General features: G+C 39.4%; 2 protein-coding genes across 3 annotated transcripts in view; both read right to left on the reverse strand.

The window, feature by feature from the left end:
• Positions 1 to 24,550, reverse strand: part of FNDC3B (fibronectin type III domain containing 3B) — a 358,778-nt gene that overhangs the window by 324,712 nt on the left and 9,516 nt on the right. The window lies entirely within an intron of this gene.
• On the reverse strand, positions 7,220 to 8,883 carry LOC113892301 (mpv17-like protein 2). Its single transcript, XM_027541027.1, is given in 1 exon segment — positions 7,220 to 8,883. A coding segment is annotated over 1 exon segment (663 nt). The 5' UTR covers positions 8,466 to 8,883; the 3' UTR covers positions 7,220 to 7,802.

A 24,550-nucleotide genomic window follows, 5' to 3' on the forward strand; every position in this document is an offset into this window, starting at 1 on the left:
AAGAGTTTCTCAGTGAAGAGGACACAAAACAGTCAGCAAACTTAGTTAAGCTATAGAAGCATTGACCCATCAAAAGGCCAACTCAGTTCTAAAGATTCAGTGAAAAAGGTTAACTCCAGAACATACTGTATAGTCACCTGCATGAGAAAAACTCATTTCAAGTGCCTTTAGGTAATGTTCACCTGCTCCTAAGTGTAAATGGAGAGTTTACTGGCAACAAGGCAGTTAGAGTAAACATGAGGCCTCACTCATCATAGCCACCTTTCATTCTACAATTAAACCATAATTCTCCTTTCAAGAAGCCAAATCATTCTCTAGTGATATGTGGTTTCCCATCCTGAAAGAAGTTTACGAAGTGGAGATGTCAAAGTTCACAGCAATTAAATGATTTGCCCAACTTCAGTTAGAAGCTGAAGCCAGGAACCCAGTGAGCTTCAATACTTTTTGCCTTCCAATTCCAATCCACTTTCACATCCAGTCCTGGTTCTCTACATCCTAACTTTGCTACATTTGAGAATTACAAATAAAAACTGAGCCGACAGGACCTGTTGAAAACACCCCGTGGCCATGCAAATTCCCCATGTTTGATAGGAACTTCTCTCCATACAAACTTTTCTAAGCAGACTTCCAGATCCAGCGTGTGGCTGACTTTTAGCATAGCACTGGCTACAGTACTTCAGGTCCTTCACTTAAATGCTAATGATAACAGTTAAACCCCATAAACAAAGAAAATGTCTGTTTTAGAACTGCTAAATGAGGGGACTGCAGACATGTTTAATTATGTCTGCCGGGTGGCTAAGGTCCAAAACCCACCACCATCTGGAGACTTAATCTTGCCTGCATTTCAGATCCCCACCATTCCCGATGGAAACAACCACTCTGGCCCTTTTCATCAACATAAAGAAAAGATTAAAATAATTAGGTTTAAGTGCCTCATAAAGGCTTAGATGAAAGCACATTATAGGAGGTATGATTTATCAACTAAATCATAGTTTATGTGGTCTCATTTGAGATGAAACCTGGCTTCATTACCACTGAGTTTTCTTGCTTTATTTTCTTATATGGGAGCTCTGTCAACACAATTCTACTGGGGCAGGCTGGAGGAGAAAAAGAGCTAAATGCTTGCTTCTTCAGGGCTGCTTTTGGTCCGCAAAGGCCATTTTACTATTTTATCATTACTCCTTGATGTTAAGCTTGACCAAGGAGCTGGACTCATTACAAAGCAAGAACTTCCCTCCAAGGCTAAAAAGCAAAAGGAATGTCAAAGCAATTTTTGCTACATAGCAATTAACAAGGGGATGCCTCCAGACATGGTAGGCTGATGTTATGTTGGTGATCAAACAGCATCTTGTCGTCAGGCATTAAGGTTTTAAACATTCAATTATCTCATTTGTAAAAATATTTTCACTCTCATTAAAATCATTACTATTTAATGATACAACCATTATGGTTGTACCCTAATGAGGTGGAGATACTGACAGTCATAAAATGTCAAGATGTTGTCATTACCCCAGAAAAATGCAAACTATAAATTCTCCCAGGTTTCTTGGACTCTTAAAACTGCAGTGTCCCTTACAGAAGTTACCTGTGACTATTTAAGTTAATTCAACAAATGCGGTGAAAAGTTTTGTTCCTTAGTCACCTTAGCCACATCTCAAGTGTTCAGTGTAATTAATGGTTATCCTACTGGATAATGTAGACAGAATATTTCCATCATATCACAAAGTTCTATTGAACAGGACTTCTCTAAAATGTCATACTCTCATTGATGAAAAGGCAACAAATTTTCCATAGGAACTAGTTATTTATTTCGTTTTATAAGCCAAGTGGGGCACTGGAGCATAATTGTTCAGATCCTGCACTCTGGAGCCCAACTCCTGGATTCTAAGCCAGGCTCAACCACTTACTAGCTCTGGATGAGGACCAGTTACTTACCCTCTCCATGCCTCAGTTTCCTATCTATAAAACAAGGATAATTACAACACCTATCCTCATAGGAGTGTGGTAAGGATTAAATGAGTTAGTTAAGTGCTCAGAACGGCAAGCACTAAGCAAATATTTGCTCTTATTAAGCCCTAAGTATGCTTCAAGGCCTTAAAAATGCTCATAGCCTTTTCCTCGTCGCCTTTTCTAGTTAAGGAGTATTATTTTGTTCCTTTTAGTACATGTGACAGCCTGTAAAGCCAGTCTCCATGCTAAAAGATAAAATTCACTGACCACCTTTCATAAAGTCGGATCTTCACCTTGAAAGGTTAATTTTATTACTTATCTTAAATTTAATTAATCAGTTAACTGACTGTATGTATGTATAAATCAGGTTAGTCTTTTCAAATAAGGTTAAATCCACAGCATTATGGTATGTAAATATACACACTTAAAGATAACTGAGCCCATAAATTCATTCACTTGAACTATAAAACCTTCAGAATTCTCTTTGTCAACCATCTCCAACTAGCAAATATGTTCCTTGAATAGAAACCTGCTATCAAAGTTATATTCAACTTATAGAAAATTCCAAATCAGTAGTCTAAATTAATGAATGCATAAGCTTATAATACACTAAAATTCAGTCTGTTTGAAACAGCTGGGAAACATAAACATTGAAAAGATATAAAACTGAAGAGCATTATGATTCTGCACTAAAGTTTGAAAGCTTCTGAAACACAGTAATTTTTTTAATAAAAAAATTCAGTCTGAAAAATAAGCTCATTTTTAACACTAATGAACACTCCTTGTTTATTACTATGAATAACTTTTTGCCTGTTTCAGAAAAAAAAAAAAGTTTGTCAGAGAAAATATAAGCAACTTGAAAAGCACTGGTAAGTTAGAAATTTTATAATATCAACCAATTTATATAGCAAAAATTCCAATATTTTATTTGGCGAACTCTAAATTAGAAAAAAAATATTCTTCCAAAAGAACTTACCTAAAGAGAAACACACATACACACACACACACACACACACACACACACACAAATATTTAGAGATTAAATGATAAGAGGTCTGGGGTTTGCTTCAAATCGTACATCAGAGAGCGAAAAATGCGTAAAGACCAAGTCAGTCTGACCATGAGTTGACAGATGTTGAAGGTGGGTGACAAGAACACAGGAGCCCACTACTATTCTCTACTTTTGTAGTACGTGTTGAAATTTTTCATAAAAAAAAGTAAAGTCACTCAGTCGTGTCCGACTCTTTGCGACCCCATGGACTGTAGCCTACCAGGCTCCCTTCATGAGATTTTCCAGGCAAGAGTACTGAAGTGGGTTACCATTTCCTTCTCCAATATTTTTCATAATTACCATGTTTAAAAAACAAACTCACCTAAATATAAGGGGGTTTTGACTTAAAGTGAAAGGTAAAGGTTAAAGGTCATAAATGTGCACCAGTTTCTTAGTCCACCGCCAGAGTGCTACAATTCTGCTTTTCCCCTACCCTCATCAGCCACTACAGGGTGTAGAATTTATGATTATCTCACAAACTGTATGCCCAGAGGAGTGCTAATTTTTTCATGTGACTTTTTCTTGGATTTTGTTTGTCTCTTTCTTCACCAATTCCACAAAAAGAAAACCAGAAGGTAAATTAGCTAACACACTCCAGAAATAGCCAAGAGTCTTATTTTAATGCCATAATTCTTGACTCCAAGATGTGCCTTTTTTTTTAAAGGCTATCAAGAGGCTGCATTCTGTTGCTGTATCCCAGTTTAATAATAGAACATCTAAAATTACACAATTATGGTAACTTGAGTGATTTCTAATTTTATTCTCCATTTTTATAAAAATGAATGTCAAAATATTCTAATAATAAGAGTCTGGGAAAATGTGAGCACAATGAAAATATTTTAATGTTCATAGTTTTAATAAGTGAAGATGTGCACCTACAGATTTTCAGTTAGAGGTGTGCCAATTTTGAGACAATAAAATGCAATGAGGGAAAAAGGGAGAGGTAATCAAGAAATCGGAATTATTGCCTGATTTTCCCTTCATTTGCTGAGGCGCCCTTAGGAAAGGGGCACACTTTCAGATTAGGTTTTCTTATCTCTAAACTGAGACAATCCTCACTGGGTTCACATCATAGGGTCCTGTGTAAATGACTCCAAAATACGTAGAAAACTGCTTTTTAAATAAAGTGCTATTTAAATAAAAGTCAAGCACTCATAAACTACTTAAGTAGCCCCTCTAAAAATGGCTTCAGGCTATTCCCCTTAGAATTCGAAAGGAAAAAACAGCCAATAAATGAAGAGGACTAAAGGGAACTGTCAGTCGGATTCCACAATGTCCTTCTGGTAAAGGTGAAACCTGAGCCACCTGGCCAGAGTATCCAGGCACTGCTAGGTGAGGCTACCAAGGTGCTGTGAACGGGAGCTGAAGATCAGAAACTGAGGTGGGCCAATCCAATCAAAGGCACATAATGATGACTTATTACAATTCATTAATTCCCTGAAGGTATCAACCTTTGCTTAATAGTGATAAATCCTGTATCTGCTTGCTCTAGCCACATAAAAGCCAGCAAACATCTCTGAAAAACATTTTGCTTAGTAACATAAAATGAATAAATAAATACAAAGGAAATTTCAATTCTCATTAAGATACACAAACCTGTCAACTTCAAGTGGAAGGAGCAGCCAACAGCAAGGCCAGCGTTACCCTCCCACCAACAGCAAATCGTAATAGGCAGGTACCAAGTCAGGGAGGCCAACAGTGAGGTTTCTCAGCAAAAGCACAAGAGGTTGACCCAAGTAAATATAAGAGGAATAAAGTAATACGTAACACGGAGAAGACTGACAGAGGAATATGCCTTTTCAGGGAGAAGATATTATACCCTCTCCTATCCCACATACTGCCTGGGTCCCGATCTTGATGCCACAACTTACTAGACTTTTAACTCCAAGCAAGTAGCTTGCTCTCTCAGTGCCTCAGTTTCTTCATCCACAAAATAAAGATAATATCCTCATGAAGCTGTGAGGATTAAATGAAGAAATGCACATAAAGCACTTAAAAGAGCTCACATGGTAAGCATTCAATATTATTATTATTGCTAAACATTTTTACTCTTGCTATAAATGAGTACTCCTCAAAACACACTGTCGCCCAGATACTTGATCAATGGTTTGAAAGGAAAGAACCCATTCTAATTCACATAAAGTGTTTGAGGAAACAGAACTGATGAGTACTATAGGAGCTGTGCTCAGGCCAGTCAATCACTGACTTATTTTCTTCTTCCGTGGGCTTCCTTCCTCAGGGGCATAGCATCAGCCCTGAGCCTGGAGATGTAAAAGGGGAACCTACTATCCATCCAGAGGAGCCCAAAGCCTGAGTCCAGCAGGGAGGAGACAGGTGGCTAATGACAAAGCACAAGAACCTGAAAAGAGCAATGGGGGCTGTGGAATAGGTTCCAATAAGACAGGTCTGAGTATGAAGAATGGTAGAGCTAAAATCTACGCAGCCGCCATATACCTGAGAGGAGGCGCCCCGGGCAATGGGAACACAGGTAGGCGAGGACACTGAGCAGCGTGACTTCTGGTGTTCCTGGAGCACGTGGGCACAAGGGCAGTGGGAGAAGATGCCCTGTACGTTCTCTGCTCTCCGGAGCCTTTGGGTTAGAATACCACACTGCACAACCTGAAACAGTGGCAACACCACACCCTCTGTGTGAAGATCTTTCAACAAATATTCTATAGTTAATTCTCAGAGGAAGGCTCTTCCAAACGAATGGCAAAGAGAAACCTGAAATATATTCAGTAAGTCATGAGGATAAGTAGTAGGGAAAATTACTGGTAACCCAGATCTGAAAGTCAGTTCTGTAGTACTAACTCCTGGACCTTAAGGCCCTAAGAAGATACAAACTTCTACAGACTCTTTCTAGGTCTCTTAAGTAATTTTTTTTCAAGGATGATGACATTTCACTCCCCTGATACAGACACAATGACCGCACCAAAAATCCACTAAAGACTCTTTCATATAAGAGACTCTTGATGTAATTGTAGCTTTATGACTCATGGTAATTGGGTTTTTTTTTAACGTAGAAAACACTAAAAAATGTATCTTTCTTTTATGATCTTTTATAAAATAATAGATAATGTTTCTTTCATAATTGTAATAAAGCAACAACAAGAAAGCCTACTCTGTGGCCTTTGTGCAAGTGTAAAAGCCTCAGAGATCAGATTTAAATTAGACTGGACTAACCCCACCTCCACTCCACTTTGATCCTTTTTCATCACAAAGGCAGCAAGACTTCAAAAAGCACATCAACCAGAATGAGATGTTCTGCAGTTTAGGACGCAATCCCAAAAGAACTCGTGAAGTAATTATAGTACCATATAATATGTATAGAAAAATAATATTGTCTGAACACTATCTGAACAGTGGAGATTTTAAAGAAAGACAAAATAATGAAGCAGAATAACAGCCTAGAGGAGGATTCTGGAAGCTCCTGGAAGACTGCTGGGGAAAGAAACTGCTGATTAAGTCTTAGGTCTACACAGGGAAGTACCTATTTGTGAAGAACACAAGTTCTTTACATTTTTCAATAAAAGTGCTTCAAAACAGCCATCTATCATCAAGCACCTAGACAATCAACTAAGAGTACAAGAGTCAAAATTATAGGGTTTTCAATTTATATACCAACATCTCAAAATAGATAAAAATTCCTTTCTGGGGTATGCAACTTAATGTCACTTCCCCATGTGCTGGATTTTCTTCGAAGACATAAAAATTTTGTTAATGTTCTTCAAACTCACCAAGTTACTCAATAACCACAAGGGTAACCGAAAGCAGTGTGGGAGAGCAGCAGCCTGTAGGTTTAGGTCTTAATCTAAGCCTTGTGACCAAGCTTTACTAAAAGGCTCAGCTTGAACAAGGCCCAAGTTTCCCATAGGAAAATGAGCTTTATTTCCTGAAGCCTGCAGTCACCTCTAACCTGAAGGGGCAGGAGACTTGTAATAAATTTCTCCAAAATTGTATGTGAGCAGGTAGCCAGAGTTACCTGGTTATTCCTTGAGCCTATTATTATCGCTCTGAATCTGTTTTCTCATCTAGAAAATAGGAATCACATCATTCCCCTTCCAAGGTTGAGATGAAGGCACATAAGGTCATGGGTAGAAATTAAGTGTTAGTGTCCAGAAAAGCAAAGTCTGGGAACTGCTATTAACACCATAACCTTCCCCCTGCTCATCTCCCCAAGCCCACCTCCCACCCACACTGGACATCTACACTTCACCATTGCCCAACTGACCACAGAATCATGGGGAAACATGAGAAAAGATGCAGTAATGCCCAGCTCCCATCAGAGATGGGCCAATTGACTGAGGAAGGCCACTAAACAGCAGTTGTGGGCTAACAGCCAGTTTATCAGAGGAGCACATGCAATCCAAATGAAGCTTCTGACCCCCATTTCTTTTTTTTTTTTTTTCAATTACAAAGAGAATTTAATGGTACTTCCATACTCCATGACTAGAGGATAAGACTGGAGGCTCCAAATTCTGGGGCCCGGATCCAAGCGGATGGGCGATATCCCCCACCTTGGTCCCAGCGCCCAGCCTACAGCAGTGTTGAGGGCTTGGTGCTAGCTGGCTGGCTGAGACCCCAGAGCTGAGGATGGCCCATCACGAGTCACTTGAAGCTGTCCCAGAAAGGCTGAGGTACAACTGTCCATCTTCATGGTTGTATTCCAGAGGCAGAAACTGAGGCCTGTTAGTGGGCTTGGCAGGGGCAGCCCAAGCAGATGCCCAGAAGTCAGGGTGTGGCTAGGACTTGGCCTAGGAGTCGGTTCCCCTTTCTGCCCAGGTGGCTGGTCAGCGGCAGCTCAGTCAGTCTTGCCTTGCTGTCTGGCATCTGGGGGCTCAGTCTGTATGGTGCCCAGGGCCACACAGCCTGGGGGTGTCAGAGGGCCTGGGATCCGGTATTTCAGGTAGGAGAGGTAGGTGTCCCACCCTAGCGTCAGGCCGCTGATGTAGGTGATTCGGAACTGGGGGGGCACGAAGAGGAAATTCACCAGCTGCGCAGCAGGCCACACACACCAGTCAGCCTTGTAGAATTCCCAGAACTTGTCCCACAGCTCCTGACAGCTCTTGTCCAGGGTCTGGCCCTCCAGGCAGCCAAGGCCCAAGAAGTACCAGACGCCAAGCATAGGAGAGGCCACCAGTTAGTCAATGAGGACCTTCTTGAGGACGTTTGGGAGGCCAGGGAAGCCAGATGCAGGGAACAGGCGGTCCAGCCAGAGATACCAATAGTGCAGGAAGGGGCCCATGCTGCAGCCGACTGCAAACATGCTCACTGAGCGCCGCGGGTCGAACTTCTGGCCGGGCCGGGCGTGAATCTCCCAGGTCTGGCGCGCCCCATCCCCAGCCGCCATGAGAACGCCGCATCCCAGGGTGTTGGTGACGAGCAACGCACGGCCTTGGAACAGGGGCTGACCCACAGCCCAAAGGCCGCGCAGCCAGCGCCAGCCGCCGGGCGGCATCGTCATTTCAAATTTTGACCCCCATTTTGACCCCCATTTCAAAATCAGTTAGAATGGTCTTGGTATATCCAATTCTTCATGCGGCCTTTGTAAATACTAAGTACCAGAGGTACAGAGGTTAACAAAGCAACTCTATGGATCACATGCCATACCTCTACATCCCCATCAAGAACAAAGGTTTTCCAAGTATTAGACTCCGTAAGTCCAAAGCAGTATTTTCCTCCTCTTACTCCCTCAGGTTAAAAAAGAAATGGAAAGACTGTGCAGAGGGATCAAGGGGGAAGTCCCTGTTCTAATATAAACATGGCAAGCACAACTCTATCACTGCAATATACTCTTTGACTTCAGCACAAAACTCTTTTCTGACCATCTGGAGCAGCTCTAGGCAGGAGGCCAAAACTTTGTAATTCCTTTTCAAAGTAAATGACAGATCAGTAACTGCCACGTTGCTAATGCATAGCCAAAAGGGAGCACCTCTACTCCTACTCAATGCTCCCTGGAGTTTTACGCATGTAGTAAAAACAAAGTGCTTCCAAATAAATCTGCTCACTTATCAATATTCCAAACTGAACAGCGATCATGTCACTTCTGAACAAGGTGGCAGTTTCTCGGATGTGATCCTATCACCCTATCTCACAGGCAGGAAGCAGGACCTTCCGCAAATTTCACTAAAAAGAGGCTTTTCTGATCTAGAGTGAAATTTATATGTGTTCATTTACATTTCAGTTTGCCAAGAATGAGACATGGAAGTCCACCAGAAATTTTAGGAGTCTGTCCCTACAGTGCCTGAGATGTCTGGTAAGTTTGCAATAAATTTGAAGTCACATAACACAGAGGGCAACAGGGGCCATGAATGGTGATCTTGGTGGAGAATTTTTAAAATCCCATTGAACAGCAGGATCACTTTCTTTGTTTATCCAATAAAGCAAATGGAGAGCCTACTTACGTGCCAGGTACATACAGTGACAATGAATGAAAATCAAAGTTCCCATTATCTCTGCCATAAATATGAATCTGAAAAGTTCCAACTTCACGCAATATATCACTGATAATAAAAGCCACTTGAAAGCTCACAGGTTTAAATTTAGTGAGCTTTCTCTGGAGCACAAGAAGAAAGATGTCAACCAGCAATGGCTACAGATTCCCTACAAATACTTAATTTTTTAATTTATTAAATTTTCATTTAATAAAAATCTTTTTCCAGATTTCAAAGACATGAAAGTTATCTCTGAAGTCACAATTTCCACTGAAGAACTATCTTCTCTTTTTAAGTAAAACATTTTAAAACTGAACAATCTGAAATTTTATCTGGTAGCAGACTTTCTTACAAAGGTAAGTTAAAAGGAATTTTACAGATGAGCAAATAGTAGCTAAGCTCTGATTACAAAATTAAACTGCAGACAGAGTACAAATAAAAAAGCCTAAAAAGGGGAATGATGGTTCTCCCCTTCTGATGAACTCTTCCTTGAGGATGAATTCACAGATTGAGAAAAGAGAGCTAGAGAAGTCATTAGAGGTCATCCCATTCTGATTTTACCCAGTTCACCTTTTAGAGAAGCTGTTTTGTTTGCCTTCAAAGCCTCATGTAATCATTACTAAATTAATGGTATCTGAGTGTCTGGAGCCAATTCCAAACGCAATGCTTGTGTCCTACCCGGAGCTTAGGGAAGAGATGGGAGATCTTATCAGGTACCTTCCCAGGGAATTCACACCCTGGTAAAAACAGGATAGCAGAAACCCCAGATTCCTCAGCACAGGAATGTGTAAGGATTCTTTGTCCTTAGCCTTTTGGAATAGAAGAGAAAGAGAAGTGAATGCTGACAGAACTACCTTTCCTAAAGGGTTTAAGAAGCTCAAGTACAAATTCCAAGGCAGGTTTCACCATCAAAGGAAACTGCTGAGAGGAAAGAAGTAGAAGAGGAATCAACTGAAAGATTCTGAACCAGAAGAAAAGGTACAAGCAAAAGCAGGACTTTTCGAAGACGGCGGTGAGTCGGTAAATGGCAAAACAAACAGACCATAAGGAAAGATTACATTTTAAAGAACTGCGGAACATGTGAAGAAAAAAATGGGGAAAATCTACAAAAATTAAGGCTTGCTTCCAAAGTTCTTAAAAAAAAAAAAAGTATTTATCAAGGAAGAAAGCAAAAGACACAAGCAAACAGGGAATGGCAATGGGCCATTCAAAAGAGAAATCTTAAGGAGTTACGAGAGTAAACGTGACTTTGCAACAGCAGCTCATACAGCAAAAAGAGCACTTCTTTAAAGGAATCAGACAGCTCACGTTTTAAAGAGAGAAACTATGCCCAAATTCACTTAATTCATTTTCTTTTCAATGTGACCTCTATTAGTTATTTCCTTACTTAAGATCATATTTTCTCTCAGTGATATATGGACTACAGGAAATAACAGAAGTCAAAATAAGAGGAGGATAAATGAATGAATAGGTAGGCAAAGTCTGAAAAGTACTTAGAAGTACTATACAAAAAAAGGGGGGGAGCTCTGCTCAAACTGCAAATTATCAATCAGAATGCTTAAGAAATATCAAACATGAACCTCCCTGGAGGTCCAGTGGTTAGGACTTTGGCTTCTAGTGCAGGAGATGAGAGTTCCACCCCTGGTGGGAAAGCCAAGATCCCACAGGACTCACAGTCAAAAAACCAAAGCATAAAACAGAAGCAGAATTGTAACACATTCAATAAAGACTTTAAAAAATGGTCCATATTAAAAAAAAAAAAAAAAAACTAAAAAAAAAATCATCAAATGGTGATAAAGAGAAAAGTTCTACTTTCAGGAAGGAGAAAAGCAGGAGATAACTGGGGTTCTGAGAGACAGGTACCAGGCAGGAGTAAGGGAGTGAGGAGAAGAAACAACCTGCCAACCCCAGAAAAGAAAAACAACAAATTTCCAAACAGCCTGCAAGGGAGGATATGGAAGAGAGAGAAAAGAAAGGCTGACTCTTCCTGGTAAAGCCAACAGGGAACCAGCTTCAGGACACCTCCTTTTTAGCAGGCATAAGAAACTGTTAAGGAAGGAAAACTGCACAGACTTAATCTCACAATCAGCCTGATGACCTCATGCATCCACTTTCCTCAATATCCCTAAACAGGCAGCCATTCTGATAGCAAAAATCATAATTTATTTTACCTAAGTATACCCCAGTAACCTGGCTTATGTATCATCTGTAAGCTTCCGGATCCAAATAGTTAATTCTGCAGAAAAAGATCAGAGACTTCTTTGGTTCCTTGCTCCAACTTAGTTAAGATTGTGTAACTTGTACAAACATAACCATTTCCTGCCCACTGAACAAAGCAATTAATGGACTGGGCACAGTTTCTGAGATGATTTAAGGGAAGAAATCAGCCAGGCCATGTCTCACTGCAATTCATTTTAAGAAAACAAGACACAGGAAAATATAGATTATCATTATTTTGATGAAATAGCAGTCATTCTTTATATAACTTTCCTCCCACAAACTGACTATAAATGACACTCTGGGAAAGGAATTTGCTTCAAAGTGGCTCTAAGATAATATTTCTACCATCTTATACCTTCAATTCATCATTAGAAAGCATGTGTAGACTGGCATTTTGGAAGGAAAAATAAAAACTGATAAAGTTTATGAGTTTTGAAACATCCAGCATTAACGTAACACGGACTCTACAGAAGAAGAAGTATCAAAGAAAAAAGGAAGAGAAAGAGGAAGAAAAGCAGTCTTGGCTCCCAATGACTTCCCAGGGCTGGGTCCAAGACCTCACGAGGTCCAAGCACACTGCCCTCGTTTCCAGTGACTCCAACCTTTTTCGGGGCGGGGCGGGGGGGGCGGCGGGGGGCGGGGGGGGGGGGCGGCAGTGGACTTGAGCTAGTTTGAGTGTTTCTGTTACTTGCAAAACAAATAGTTCTTCACTATCACTGGACACTCAAAATTTTTCAATCTTCACTTATTTTCAGGTATCAGTTATTTTAAATTGAAAATTCCATATTTCTTCCAAGAATTGGAACAGAGTTTTCAAACTGAAATCAAACAAATTTTCTCCTAGTTCAAACACATGTTATATCAGTGTCAAAACAACATTGTTTTGCTCAGTAATTAAGCCATTTATTCAATAACTTACTAAGCACTTGTTGTCTGCCACTGCACAGAGAGAAAAGGAAAGACATGGTACCTGTCGTCATGGAATTTCTGTAACAGTGGACATCTAAGGGGAATCGGCAGCCTCCTTGCTCCACATATCGCTACACTGGCCTCAGTCAAACACACACACACTAGTTCTAACTGAACTGAAGGCTCTCTAAGTTTCAGGTACTGGTTCATGCAGCTCATCAGTTCCTACAACCTTCTACTGCTAAGGGAGAAATGAAAAGTGTGGGGTGGGCCACGAGAATTTTCTCTCACCAATGTGGGCAGTCAGCCTCATCACCAGGGAGGAAAGCCTGAGTGTGGATTTAACTCATCAGTTCAGTTCAGTCGTTCAGTCACGTCCAACTTTTTACGACCCCATGGACTGCAGTACTCCAGGCTTCCCTGTCCATCACCAACTCCCAGAGCTTGCTCAAACTCATGTCCATCGAGTCCATGATGCCATCCAACCGTCTCATCCTCTGTCGTCCCCCTCTGGTACTCTTCCTGACCTTCACCACCACCAATTCTTCTCTGAAGGCACCTACAAGTGTGAGAACAGCACTACCACCTCCTACCCCGGGACAAGGGCTCACCAACATCCACAAGAAGAATCGTTTCAACTGAAATGTATCCTCTTCCATCGCTTATACTTATTCAGAGGTTTACAAGATTGAGTCATGAGAATCCTGAGAGAACATCAGAGAACTCAGTGTCAACTGGTTCTCTATGACAGTTCACTATGAGAGTTCCCTCTTCATGATGGAACAACAGTCTGCAAAAAAAACAAGTATTTAGTAAACACCAGTTTGAGGCCCAGGCCCTTTCACAGCTAACAGGAGCTGACTACCTGGTTAAATCTTCACATTCTTGCTATTCCAAGTATGTATTCCTTAAAGTTGAAGGCTGGAAAATTTAGGTCAAAAGATGCCTAACTGGTTTGAAACATTTCAAAACAAAGGCTCTCAGTAACTAAACCACTCAAAAGAACAACCCTAGGAATAAATGATACACACCCTCTATTCCTCTAAAGGTTTTAATTCACTGGACAATGGATAAACATCCTTATACGCAATCATCCGGTCAGCATCCTGGAAAAAATATCGTTAAGCTACAGGTTAAGTAAGTTTATACAGGCTATCAGGTATAGTGTTTTCAATGATTACTTTTCCATGGCAAAAGATGAATTGCATTACTGACTTAGAAAAATAAATAATAACGCCTAACTTGTATCTCTGCCCTGATTTCTTGCCAAACTTAAATACACCAGATATACTTCAAATAGTTTAACCAGTCTATAACAGATCCCAGCCAGCCAGTTAACAATCCATACAAACATTTCAAACTTAAATTCCCAATCAAATAAATTTTTAGATCAAGACATCTGACTCCCAGTATCACATAAAATTTTCCAAAGCCCTTTAAGTTGTTTTTATGTGTAAGTTTCAAATTCCCCACACCATGGGGTGCAATTCCTGTCATGAGTCTCAAGGAAGACTAATCTCAGAAGTGTCAAAAAAAAAAAAAAACCCACCGGGACCCTTACAACAGAAAAGGCTACTAGAAAGTACCATTTCTTTTAAAAATGAAATATAAATTTGGATTTTAAAAAGTCCCCCCAAATATGTACCACACGATGTGCTCGCGCCAAAATATCAAAACACACATATATCATGATTAGCTACAAAAACTGAGGATCCCATGCTTTACTTCTTCTTATACTGATGGTGACAAACAAATGAGGAAAATAAACGCTATGAAAAATGTTCACAATGACAACCTGAAGCAAAACGTCAGAGGCAAAATGCTCCCCACTAGAGGCGAACTGCTAAAAGGCGAAGAATTAAGACAAAAGGACGATATTCATAAAAGTCCCTTGACTCCCTGGTCTTTTGCTATGCTGATATTAGAAACAAACTCCTTTCGAAATTAGCATTTCAGGAAACAAAGAAAAAACTCTTAAGTGTACAGTCAGTGCAAAGCAAACACAATGACCTGAAGTAACCCAAGAAGACCGGTTCCCTACGAATTACAGATCCATTAAAACAGAAGGGCTTCTTTTACCTTCTCTGGACACAAAGACTGAAACGCTTGCTCTTCTAGTACTGGCTACTCCTGTGATTTTAAACAAGTCCCTTCAACTTAAGGGACTCTTCATTATGTATTTCCTGGGAAAACCTGACATTGTCTTAGAAAAATGAATTATATACCAACTGAGAATCTGGAACAGAGCATCCCAATAAATCAAATATCAAAATGGTAATAAAGATATTCTGATTCATTAAAAAATGTAAAGATATAGGAGGAATATCATCAACCTGCTTTAAAAAAAAAAAACAAAAACACACTTTTTAAAAGATTTCATTTTTAAGCAAAGGACATGAATCAGTGAAAACCAAGAAAGCCAATGCAACCAAGATTAGTCAATGCAACCCTGAAAGGCAAGGAGAGGCTCACTTTCTCTGTAACATTACCTAATACCAATTTTTTTCTTCCTGCTGTTGATACTAACAGAGTAACTGATTGCCCTAATGAATATACAAATTTCTCCAAAATGAATGTTGGTTTTGAAAAGCAAATCAATCTTAAAAACAACTAACCCAGCAAGTTTCCAGCAGCCAGTGGGATATGTGAGAACTGTGCAGTCTGCAAAAATGTGGTAAAAAATCCAGAACTGAGCCAGTTCTGACAATATTCAGAAAGATTTTCTACACACATAACCTGTATACAAGTCCATTCATGATTTCAATGTACATACATTCCTATAATTGAGATTAAAAACATCAAGTTCTTTTTTTAATAACACTCTTCTTATTCCAGTCCCCCAATCAACCTCTATGCAGCACTGCATGATTTTTTTTTTCCTCCTCTAGCTAGTTAGAAAATTAAATTTTCTTCATTTCCAGCCAGGGGCCACTCAAACAAATCTAATGGGTGTAGACAGCATTTCCTGCTTACTGCAAGAAAATAATAGGATTGCCATTATTAACATGGCCTGGGGCATACACTGAGGTGGGGCACCGAAGGAACTGACCTTTCATTTTCATCAGTTAGCCTGCAATGACTGCCAGATTTTTGTTTTTGTTTTGTTTTTTTAAAGTGGTAAAGGTTGTTTTTTCCCCCAACATTATTAATGTCTAACACTGGCTCATTCACTCCCATGGAGCAACACAGACTCCAGTCCCTATTCTTTCCATTCAACTGTGTTTATGTCTAAGACAACCTGCCAGTACACAACTAGCTAAAATTCAGGTTTTTCTTCTTTTATGTTTTTGGAGCTAAGCTTCCAATTTATAAGAAGTTAGTGAGGCCTAGGCACTGCCAAAGCAGAGAAAACCATTCTAGTCATTGACACCTCTGCCAAATATTCTATGTTATTTTAAAGAAATGAGCATTGAAGCGGTGAGCAACAAAGATGGCTAAGATTTAAAATATGTCAAGGTCTTACTTAGCCTGCACCGTTGCTGTTCCCCTGCAGTGGCATCTCTATGCCATTGTGTAGAGATGAAGAACATCATCCGAGGTGAAGACCCAGAGATGAAAGGCAGGTCCTGGAGCCCCATGGTTTTGCCCACTAAAGTCAAGGCCCAATCTTCTCTCTTAAAAAGTTAGAGCAACATCCACAAAAAAGGGAGAGGGAAAGGGAGCAAGTTACTCTCCTTTATTACAACTTTCCTTAGATCCCAGACTTTGGAGAGGAAGCAAAACTGCTGTATATCTACTTAAAAAGAGACCACCTTTCTTGGAGATGGCAGGGAAAAAGAAAAATATTGGTAGAAATAGCACTTTTTAAAGTACTTTTCTTGGCATTGTGACACGCTCCCTCCAACCCCCCAAAGTGATTCTCACTTATGTTATTTCATTCTATGCCCACATTCCTTTATAAGCTAAACAGCTCAAGCATGATTTTGGAGATGAACTACAAAGATGTCACTTGAACAAGAACACTCAAGGAGTCGGGGTAAGTCCAAGACAAAAGTGATGGCTTGAATTCATATATATTTTTAAAGTAACAGAGAAATGATTTTAAATAACTATCATCCCATTAAGAAGTATGTCCAATGATTAAATGTCTGTAATCAGTGAATAAAATAATAAAATAACAGCTCTCTCTTGCTAAGCACTTGACAAAGCATCATACCGAGCTAAACAGTTCTAACAATTCCTTTCAACAGACAAAGCCACCAAAATGCTGTAGTTAACCAAACAGAGTTACACATTTGCAGAGAGCTGAAAATCTGGGGTCTCAAACTCAGGGCTCAGTTTCCAGAGCACGTGGGCTCAGTCCTCCCACTACAAATGATGATGAAAGATTTACCTTCTTACCAAAAATATTAGGTCCAAGTTAAGTGATTAGCTTCTCATGCCCCACAAATAAAAAAATTGTATGTGATACTCTGCTATTATTTACAGACAAGAACTAGAAAACTTCCAAGAAGAGTGGTTTCTCTAAAAGATGTTTCCTTTTCATCCAACCTATCTTGTGATTAAGCTTTCTAGAAAGTTATTAGTATGCTTTTCCTGAAAAAATGGCATGAAAAAGTTATTTCTTGGCCAAAATGGACATTTAACTAAAAATATAAAAATACAGCAATCTGCATTAAAAATACTTAAAAAAAAAAAAAAAGGTTGTTCATTAATCTGCCAAGCAGAACATCTGACAGCAGACAAAGAACTGCCCCTCTACTGAACTCACAGATGACTCAGTGGAAATTAGAATTTGGAAAACTCATCATCCCACATAAAAGATAATAGAGACAAACTCACTCACCTTCATTGGCACTACATCCTTCTCAAACCTGGCCTACTTTCCTCTACTCCCTCCTACAATCCCTGCTTCTCACAAAAGCGAGAGAGGAAAGCCTGCAAAAATAGAACGTTAATGGCAAATACTCGGGGCCTAAAATTACTCCAAACAAAATGAAGCTAAGGGAATCTAGGGAAAATTTATTTGTACCCTCAATTTTCTCTTATTAGCCAACTACTATGCTTTAATGGGTTTGCACTCCTGAGAAAACTGAACTAAGAGAATTGGAAAGTAAAACATAAATAGGAAATGACATTGTTTCCACAAATTTAATAAGAAAATAGAAAAATCTAAAAGACTAGGTTTTAAAATTATCAGAGTGTCCCAGGTATCATTAAAATACAGTTAAAGCTACAGGCCAGTAACCACATAGCAAGATCAGAATGTCAAAATCAAATATACCTGGAAATAATTCAACTGCATTAGTAAAGAAATTTTGCATTGAAGATGCGTGTGTGCTAAGTCGCTTCAGGCGTGTTCAACTCTTTGTAACCCTAGGGGCTACAGCCTACCAGGTTCCTCTGTCCATGGGATTCTCCAGGCAAAAATATTGGAGTAGGTTGCCATGCCCTTCTCCAGGGGATCTTCCCAATTCAGCAACTGAATCCGCATCTCTTATGTCTCCTGCACTGGCAGGGGAGTTCTTTACCACTAGTAACACCTGGGAAGTCCAAATTAAAGATATCTGTTGCTAATTAAAACCTGAATTAAGACACAAGCCTTAAAAATTATTATCCATTTCTTCTCCCTGCTCCCATAAGTCTCTTTAAAAAAAAAAAAGACAGCAGGTAGACTCAGTTGGAAATGCCTGTGGGAATTAAGGTAAAGATCTATAGTTGAATACATTGGTCTAAAATTCAGGGATATAGCTAGGGGGTTGGGAATTATCAGTCTTCATTTGTGGCATAACAAAAGAACATCCATATCCAGTATTTTTATGTGCTAAGTATAAATAATGAGACATATTCACTAAACAGCTAAATAATTTTAAAAGGGCAGCATTTTAAAAGTTGAACTTCCTTTCTAGGAGGCTCAAAGCTGATTTCATAATTTCCTTGAATATGAGCATACACATGGGCAATTTCAGCATCTTTTATCCAAAATTAATTACATATCAATAAACCTCCACTTTCAGGTGAAAAGTGGTAAAAGTGTACAAAGGGTTAGACAGGCGAGGATCCAAGCAATTTAGAACTTAAGACAACAAAGTGCCCAAATGCAAAAATGAAAACATACTCCCTTTTGTACAGTGCTTAACACTGTTTCCTCTACACCTTAAGGCATAAAATAGATGTTTTAAAATTAAGTGCTCTTACAAGTTAGTTCAATCACACATACTCCTATATATAAAACAGATAACCAACAAGAACCTACTGTAGAGCACAGGGAATCACACTCTACATTCTGTAGTAATCTATAGTGGAAAAGAATCTGAAAAAGAATAGATATATACACACATATGTATAACTGACTCACTGTGCTATATACCTGAAAGTAACACAGCATTTTAAATCAACTATATTTCAATTTAAGAAAATTTTTAAAATTTTAAAGTTAGTTAGATCCTGTAGTACTCTGTGTCATGAAGACCACCACCATCAAGCTCTGAAAGCCTGGTTACAAGGCAAAGGCTTGCTAGCCCTGAGCTGCACCGAGAGGAGGGCATGTAGGCAGGCCAGCATCAGGGAGCCCCTCTCTGGGATGGCAACAGGTCATGGACATTTTACCATTTATAGCCTCCCTCCTGGACAGAAGTTTTGAGAAACAAAGAGAAGGTTGTTCTCACAGTCCTCCCCATTCTGTGGACACACAATCCCCAGAGAAGCACACGGCTCCTTCTGGACCATGAGCAGCACTCTCGTGAAGGAGTAAGCAGCAGTGTTTAGGTGATACCGCCGTGGGCACTGCATCTTCATTACTCTTCATCCACACCGCCCCACACACAAACACAGCGAGAGAAAGCAAGTCAGGTCCCACTTCAAAGCTTTGTCCTTAACTCACCTTTGGTGAACTCACTTTCTAAAGATGGAGTAGGGAGCGCAATAATTTCTAACAAAGGAAGCATTTAGGGCTGCCAGCTCCCCAGGTTTAGCCTGGGCTGTCTGGGAAAGCAGAGGGCCTCTCTGAATCCTGAGATCACCTTTTATGCACCACGGGAGCTGCTCTTGGCGTTTGCAGAGACGAGACACGTTCTAGTCAGTTCTGGGCTCATCCCACCCCTGTGGCTGCCTTCAGTGCAACCCAAACACCACAAACTATTAGCCTTAAAAGGACAGAAAGGGTTAGTATTAGGAATGCGAGGCCTTGCTTTTCCAGGTGCAGCTTATAAGTACAGGATCTTACACTATATAAATTAACTTAAATGAAAGGCACCGGGGAGAGAGAATGCAAGGTGAACAAAACGGTGTTGCCACTGAGTGAAAAGGACTCTCTCTCACAGCATTTTCCACATGTCTGAGTCAGGTAAAACTTCACTACCATTTCTTAATCAGCTGCTCTAGATCATTCCCATTCACTATATTGAGTTTCTCATATATTACTTTCTATGAAGTATACTTCTATTCTCTGGTTTCTCTCATCCAAGGTTCAGTTGCTATTACAGAAAACAATCTAGGAAAATCTCCCTCTTGGGAGATGTCCAGAATATTATTGTTTCAAAAGTAAATTTTAGGTTTCTGGACCATCGACAGGTTGAACACATGGAAGGCATTCAACTAGTACTTAGCCTTAGCATTCAGCTACCTGGGAACACAAACAGACCCTGTTCCAAGTCTGGAGATACAAAGAAGACATTTAATGTGAACTATTAAAGCAGCAGTGTGATATAGTTGAAAAAAACTTCTGCAGTCCAGGTGATCTTTTCTACCTTTTTGAGCATATCCTTTAATCTTAGTTCACTGACATACATTTACAGCACACCAGGTATGATTGGGCTTCTGCAGTAGATAGTGAAAACAGAAAAATAGAAATCTTCTCTATCTTTCATAGTTTTATATACATGCAAGTCCCTGACACGTGGTATGTGCTCAACTATTGCTGGTCACTATTTTACATCTGGCTTGCAGTCCAAATGTTTGGATTGAGTGCACAAATGACAAGTGTCCTCGTTTCTATATTAAACCACTAAGGGTGGTTATCATTTTATCCCAAAGAACAGGACGTTAAACCCTTCTGAGGAACCCTTCAATTCTGCCCTGGGTCCTAACTAGAGTCCTCTGCTGTCCCTTCTAAGTACTCCTCCCACCTCACCTCTTTGCAGGCAACAGGTAAAAAACTTGAAAAAGATAGATTACCAATAGGGCCGAGTTCCCAAATCTGAGTTTCCCAAAGTTGTTGGATCACAGAATTCACCTGAAACACCTAATGAAGATGTCAGATCCCACCCCAGACTGAATGAATGAGGGCACACGTGCGCCTTCCGCCCCATACATTAGCCCTAGGATGCTCGGAGAGATTGTTCTCTTCTCAGGTATGCTTACCTCGCCCTGCTAGTGGCTGAGGTCAGTCTCCTCAGATTTCCATCATACACTCTTACCTTTTCTCCATGGCTTGCTGCTGCTAAGTCGCCTCAGTCGTGTCTGACTCTGTGTGACCCCATAGACGGCAGCCTATCAGGCTCCCCTGTCCCTGGGATTCTCCAGGCAAGAACACTGGAGTGGGTTGCCATTTCCTTCTCCAATGCATGAAAGTGAAAAGTGAAAGTGAAGGCGCTCAGTCGTGTCTGACTCCGTGCGACCCCATAGACGGCAGCCCACCAGGCTCCCCTGTCCATGGGATTTTCCAGGCAAGAGTACTGGAGTGAGCTCCATGGCTTAGTGTAGCACTAAATACTCTGGCCTCCAGTCTAGCAGAATCAACTCTCTCTGCTGGACCCCCAACCACTTAGCAAGACACATGTTGGGTTTTTTTTCCTGCCCCCTCAGTGTCTCCGTTCTAGAGTTTCCCTATAAGAAGATCATTTTAAACTGTCACCTTTTTCCAAAAATAATGTTCTTAATTTATAATTCCCAAACTAACTCCAATAGACAAGCAAAACATACATAATTGAGGGTGGCATTTTTAGGGAATAGAAATATAAGCTATTCGTTCTATTTGTATTTTCAAAATCAATCAGTGATATGATACAAACATGGGGGGGAAATAATCCATGTTCTCTTTGGAGAACTTTGTTTCTTTAAAATAGCAATGGATGAAAGGCTAGGTTTGCACTGAAAGTGACTCATGCTTTTAATATTTTATTAGATCCCTACCATGAGAAAAAAAAATTTCAGGAAAACCGTGGAAACACAATGCCGATAATATCGCCCATGCTTCAAAAAGATCGACTTCAGCAGAGAAATAATGACTTGAGTGTCTTAGAAGAGGTACTAAGTTTAAATGGCATATTTAGCCTAGGAATTTATCCAACCATCCATCCAATGAGCACTTACTATGCACTCTCCAAAGACATTAAGGTAAATAAGTAATCATTCCTACACTCAAGTAAGGAGACAATCAGACAACACTGAAAAGGACAAGAGTTCTGAAAAGTATAGAAATAGTGCCAGAAGAAATTAAAGAAAATGATAAATTACCTAAAATCATGGCTCTGGAGTGAAGTCTTTCCATCTGGATTTTTATCTGATATTTTCAGTATTCATAACATGCACTTTATGCCGGATGTTTAAGCTTTATATCCAATCACTTAACAAAAATCCTGCACCATCATTTTATAAGTGATCTACCTAAACTCAACATCTGTATCTCAGAAGCAAAACAAAAAATCAACACTCAGAGAACAGTCACCATTATGAATAATTAATAGGTGCTAGACATAAGTTCAGATGAATAAAATACTACATACTTGCTTTCTCTCACTCTATCCCCTCTCAGTAAGTTTTAGTCTAACAAACTGAAGAATGCGTTTCCTTAAATGCTTTTCCAACACTAGTACTGAGATGACTTAGACCCTTTCTCTAAGTGGAAATCAAAGTTTTCCTAGAGTATGGAAGATGACACAATTGAAATTACAAAAAATGTTTAAAGGTTAGAAAATATGACAGGTCTAATTGTACATCCTACTCCCTGGACGACTCACAGTGAAATTCATCATAGACCATCTTTGTGTGCCTACACAGTCTGTGGATATTAATAAACTACCTGGCTCATCTAAATGTTAAAATATCTTCTTTTCTCTCTCTCCAGGGATCTCCTACTTTTAAATAGTCTCCTCTTAAATTCAAGTCAGTTAATAAAATAAGGAAACACTGACCTCCAAAAATGGCCTAGGGGAAATCACCGTTTACACTGCACTAGGCAATGGGAAGGAGGGGTAACATCTACATACCCAGCACGGAGTAGACCGAGGAGGAGCAAACAGAGGCAAGCTGAAATCATGTGGAAGAAATCTCCAATTTTGTTTTCAATTTTTTATTGTGATAAAACATACATACCATTTGCCATTTTAACCATTTTTAATCACATGGTTCAGGGTACATGAAGGTTCAGGTACATGAAATATATTAACAATATTGAGCAACCATCACCACTGTTCATTTCCAGAACTTTTCATTATCCCAAACAGAAGCTCAGGATGGATCAAAGTATAATACCTATTCCTCTTCCCCTTGCTTCTGGTAATGTCTATTCTCCTTTTCTTCTCTATGAATTTGCCTATTTCAGGGACCTCACATAAGTAGGAACATGTAATATCTGCCCTTTTGTGTCTGGCTTATTTCACTCAGCATGTTTCCAAGGCTCAACTCTGTTGTAGCATGTATTGGAATTTCATTCCTGTTTATGGTTGAATAATATTCCACTGTATGTACAGACCACATTGTTTATCCATTCATCTGTGAATGGACATCTGGCCTTTTTTCACCTTTTAGATATTCTAAATAATATCAGTATAAACACTGGTATACAAGTATCTGTTTGAGTCCCTGCTTTCAGTTATTTGGGGTACATACTAGGAATGGAATTGCTAGGTGATTCTATATTTAACTTTTTGAGAAACCACAAAACTATTTTCCACAGCAGCTGTACCTTTGGACATTCCCAACAGCAATATATTAGTGTTCCAATTCAACATATTCAAGTATTCTCTGATTCATTAATTCAGATTAACATTTACCTTTATTACCCTAAATTGGATTTTTTTTTCCTGGTACAAGAAAAACAGAAAAATGAGGAACAGTAATATCTAATGACTTTTAACATTTTTCTCTTAAGTGACTTAAATAATATAAAATGTGTTTTTAATTTTTTTTCAATATAAGATAAAAAGGAGCATAATACCCTAAAAGCATATTGAGGATCCTACATTTACAACCTGTACCATAAAAACTGGTCAGTCTGAACTCTAAAAAGTCAAGTATTTGAAAACCTCATGTCTGAATAAGTCGATATAAATATTTTTAAATATTTTTTAAAGAAATTTACTTTTCTTGGGGCAGTTCACAAAATACCTGGAACTAAGCTGTCCAGGAAGGCCTTGCTTTAGTAAAAGTAGAAGGGAAAGATTTATAATAAACTTACCTAAATACCACTGGCAGGCTTTCCACAACTTTGCCCAATCCCATATGGAGGAAGAGATGGGCAGTTAAAAGCAATAATGATGTTTTTAAGCCTTTAACACCTGCTCTCACCAATCTGCCATCAAGTGCTTACAGGAGGAGACAACAAGTAGCAAAACAAATAACAATAGAAAACATTCAAAGCAAATCAACAGGCATATCTGGGACTCTATTGGTGGGAGTGGGATGAGAGATGGGGAGGTGGACATTTGCTTACTGTTATGACTTATTTTGTATACAAAAATATACTTCTAACTATTCCTAGTTCATGTGACAGTACTGAAAAAATTGCCGTTTATTTCATGGCAGTCCCACACCTCTATGAAAAAGCCCAGTAGTAGAACTATTTTCAACCCATACTGCAGTTTTACATTGTTTTCAAGTAAATTGATTTTTCCAAGGTGCTTAAAGTGGTTTGTTCTCCCAATTAAGTAAATATTCCTCTTATGATCTATTTAAATTTGTTACAGTAAAACCTTTTCATATAGAGTAGTAAGCCAAACTTTATCTTAGACTTGCCTGGATAATTGCAAATTCCTAATTAGTTACATCCAGAACAATGAATTTATTTTTAACAGAGACCCTCTCCCACCAGCTGTGGAGAAACTGA

This window comes from Bos indicus x Bos taurus, chromosome 1 (genome assembly GCF_003369695.1).
Source record: "Bos indicus x Bos taurus breed Angus x Brahman F1 hybrid chromosome 1, Bos_hybrid_MaternalHap_v2.0, whole genome shotgun sequence".
Classification (NCBI taxonomy): domain Eukaryota; kingdom Metazoa; phylum Chordata; class Mammalia; order Artiodactyla; family Bovidae; genus Bos; species Bos indicus x Bos taurus.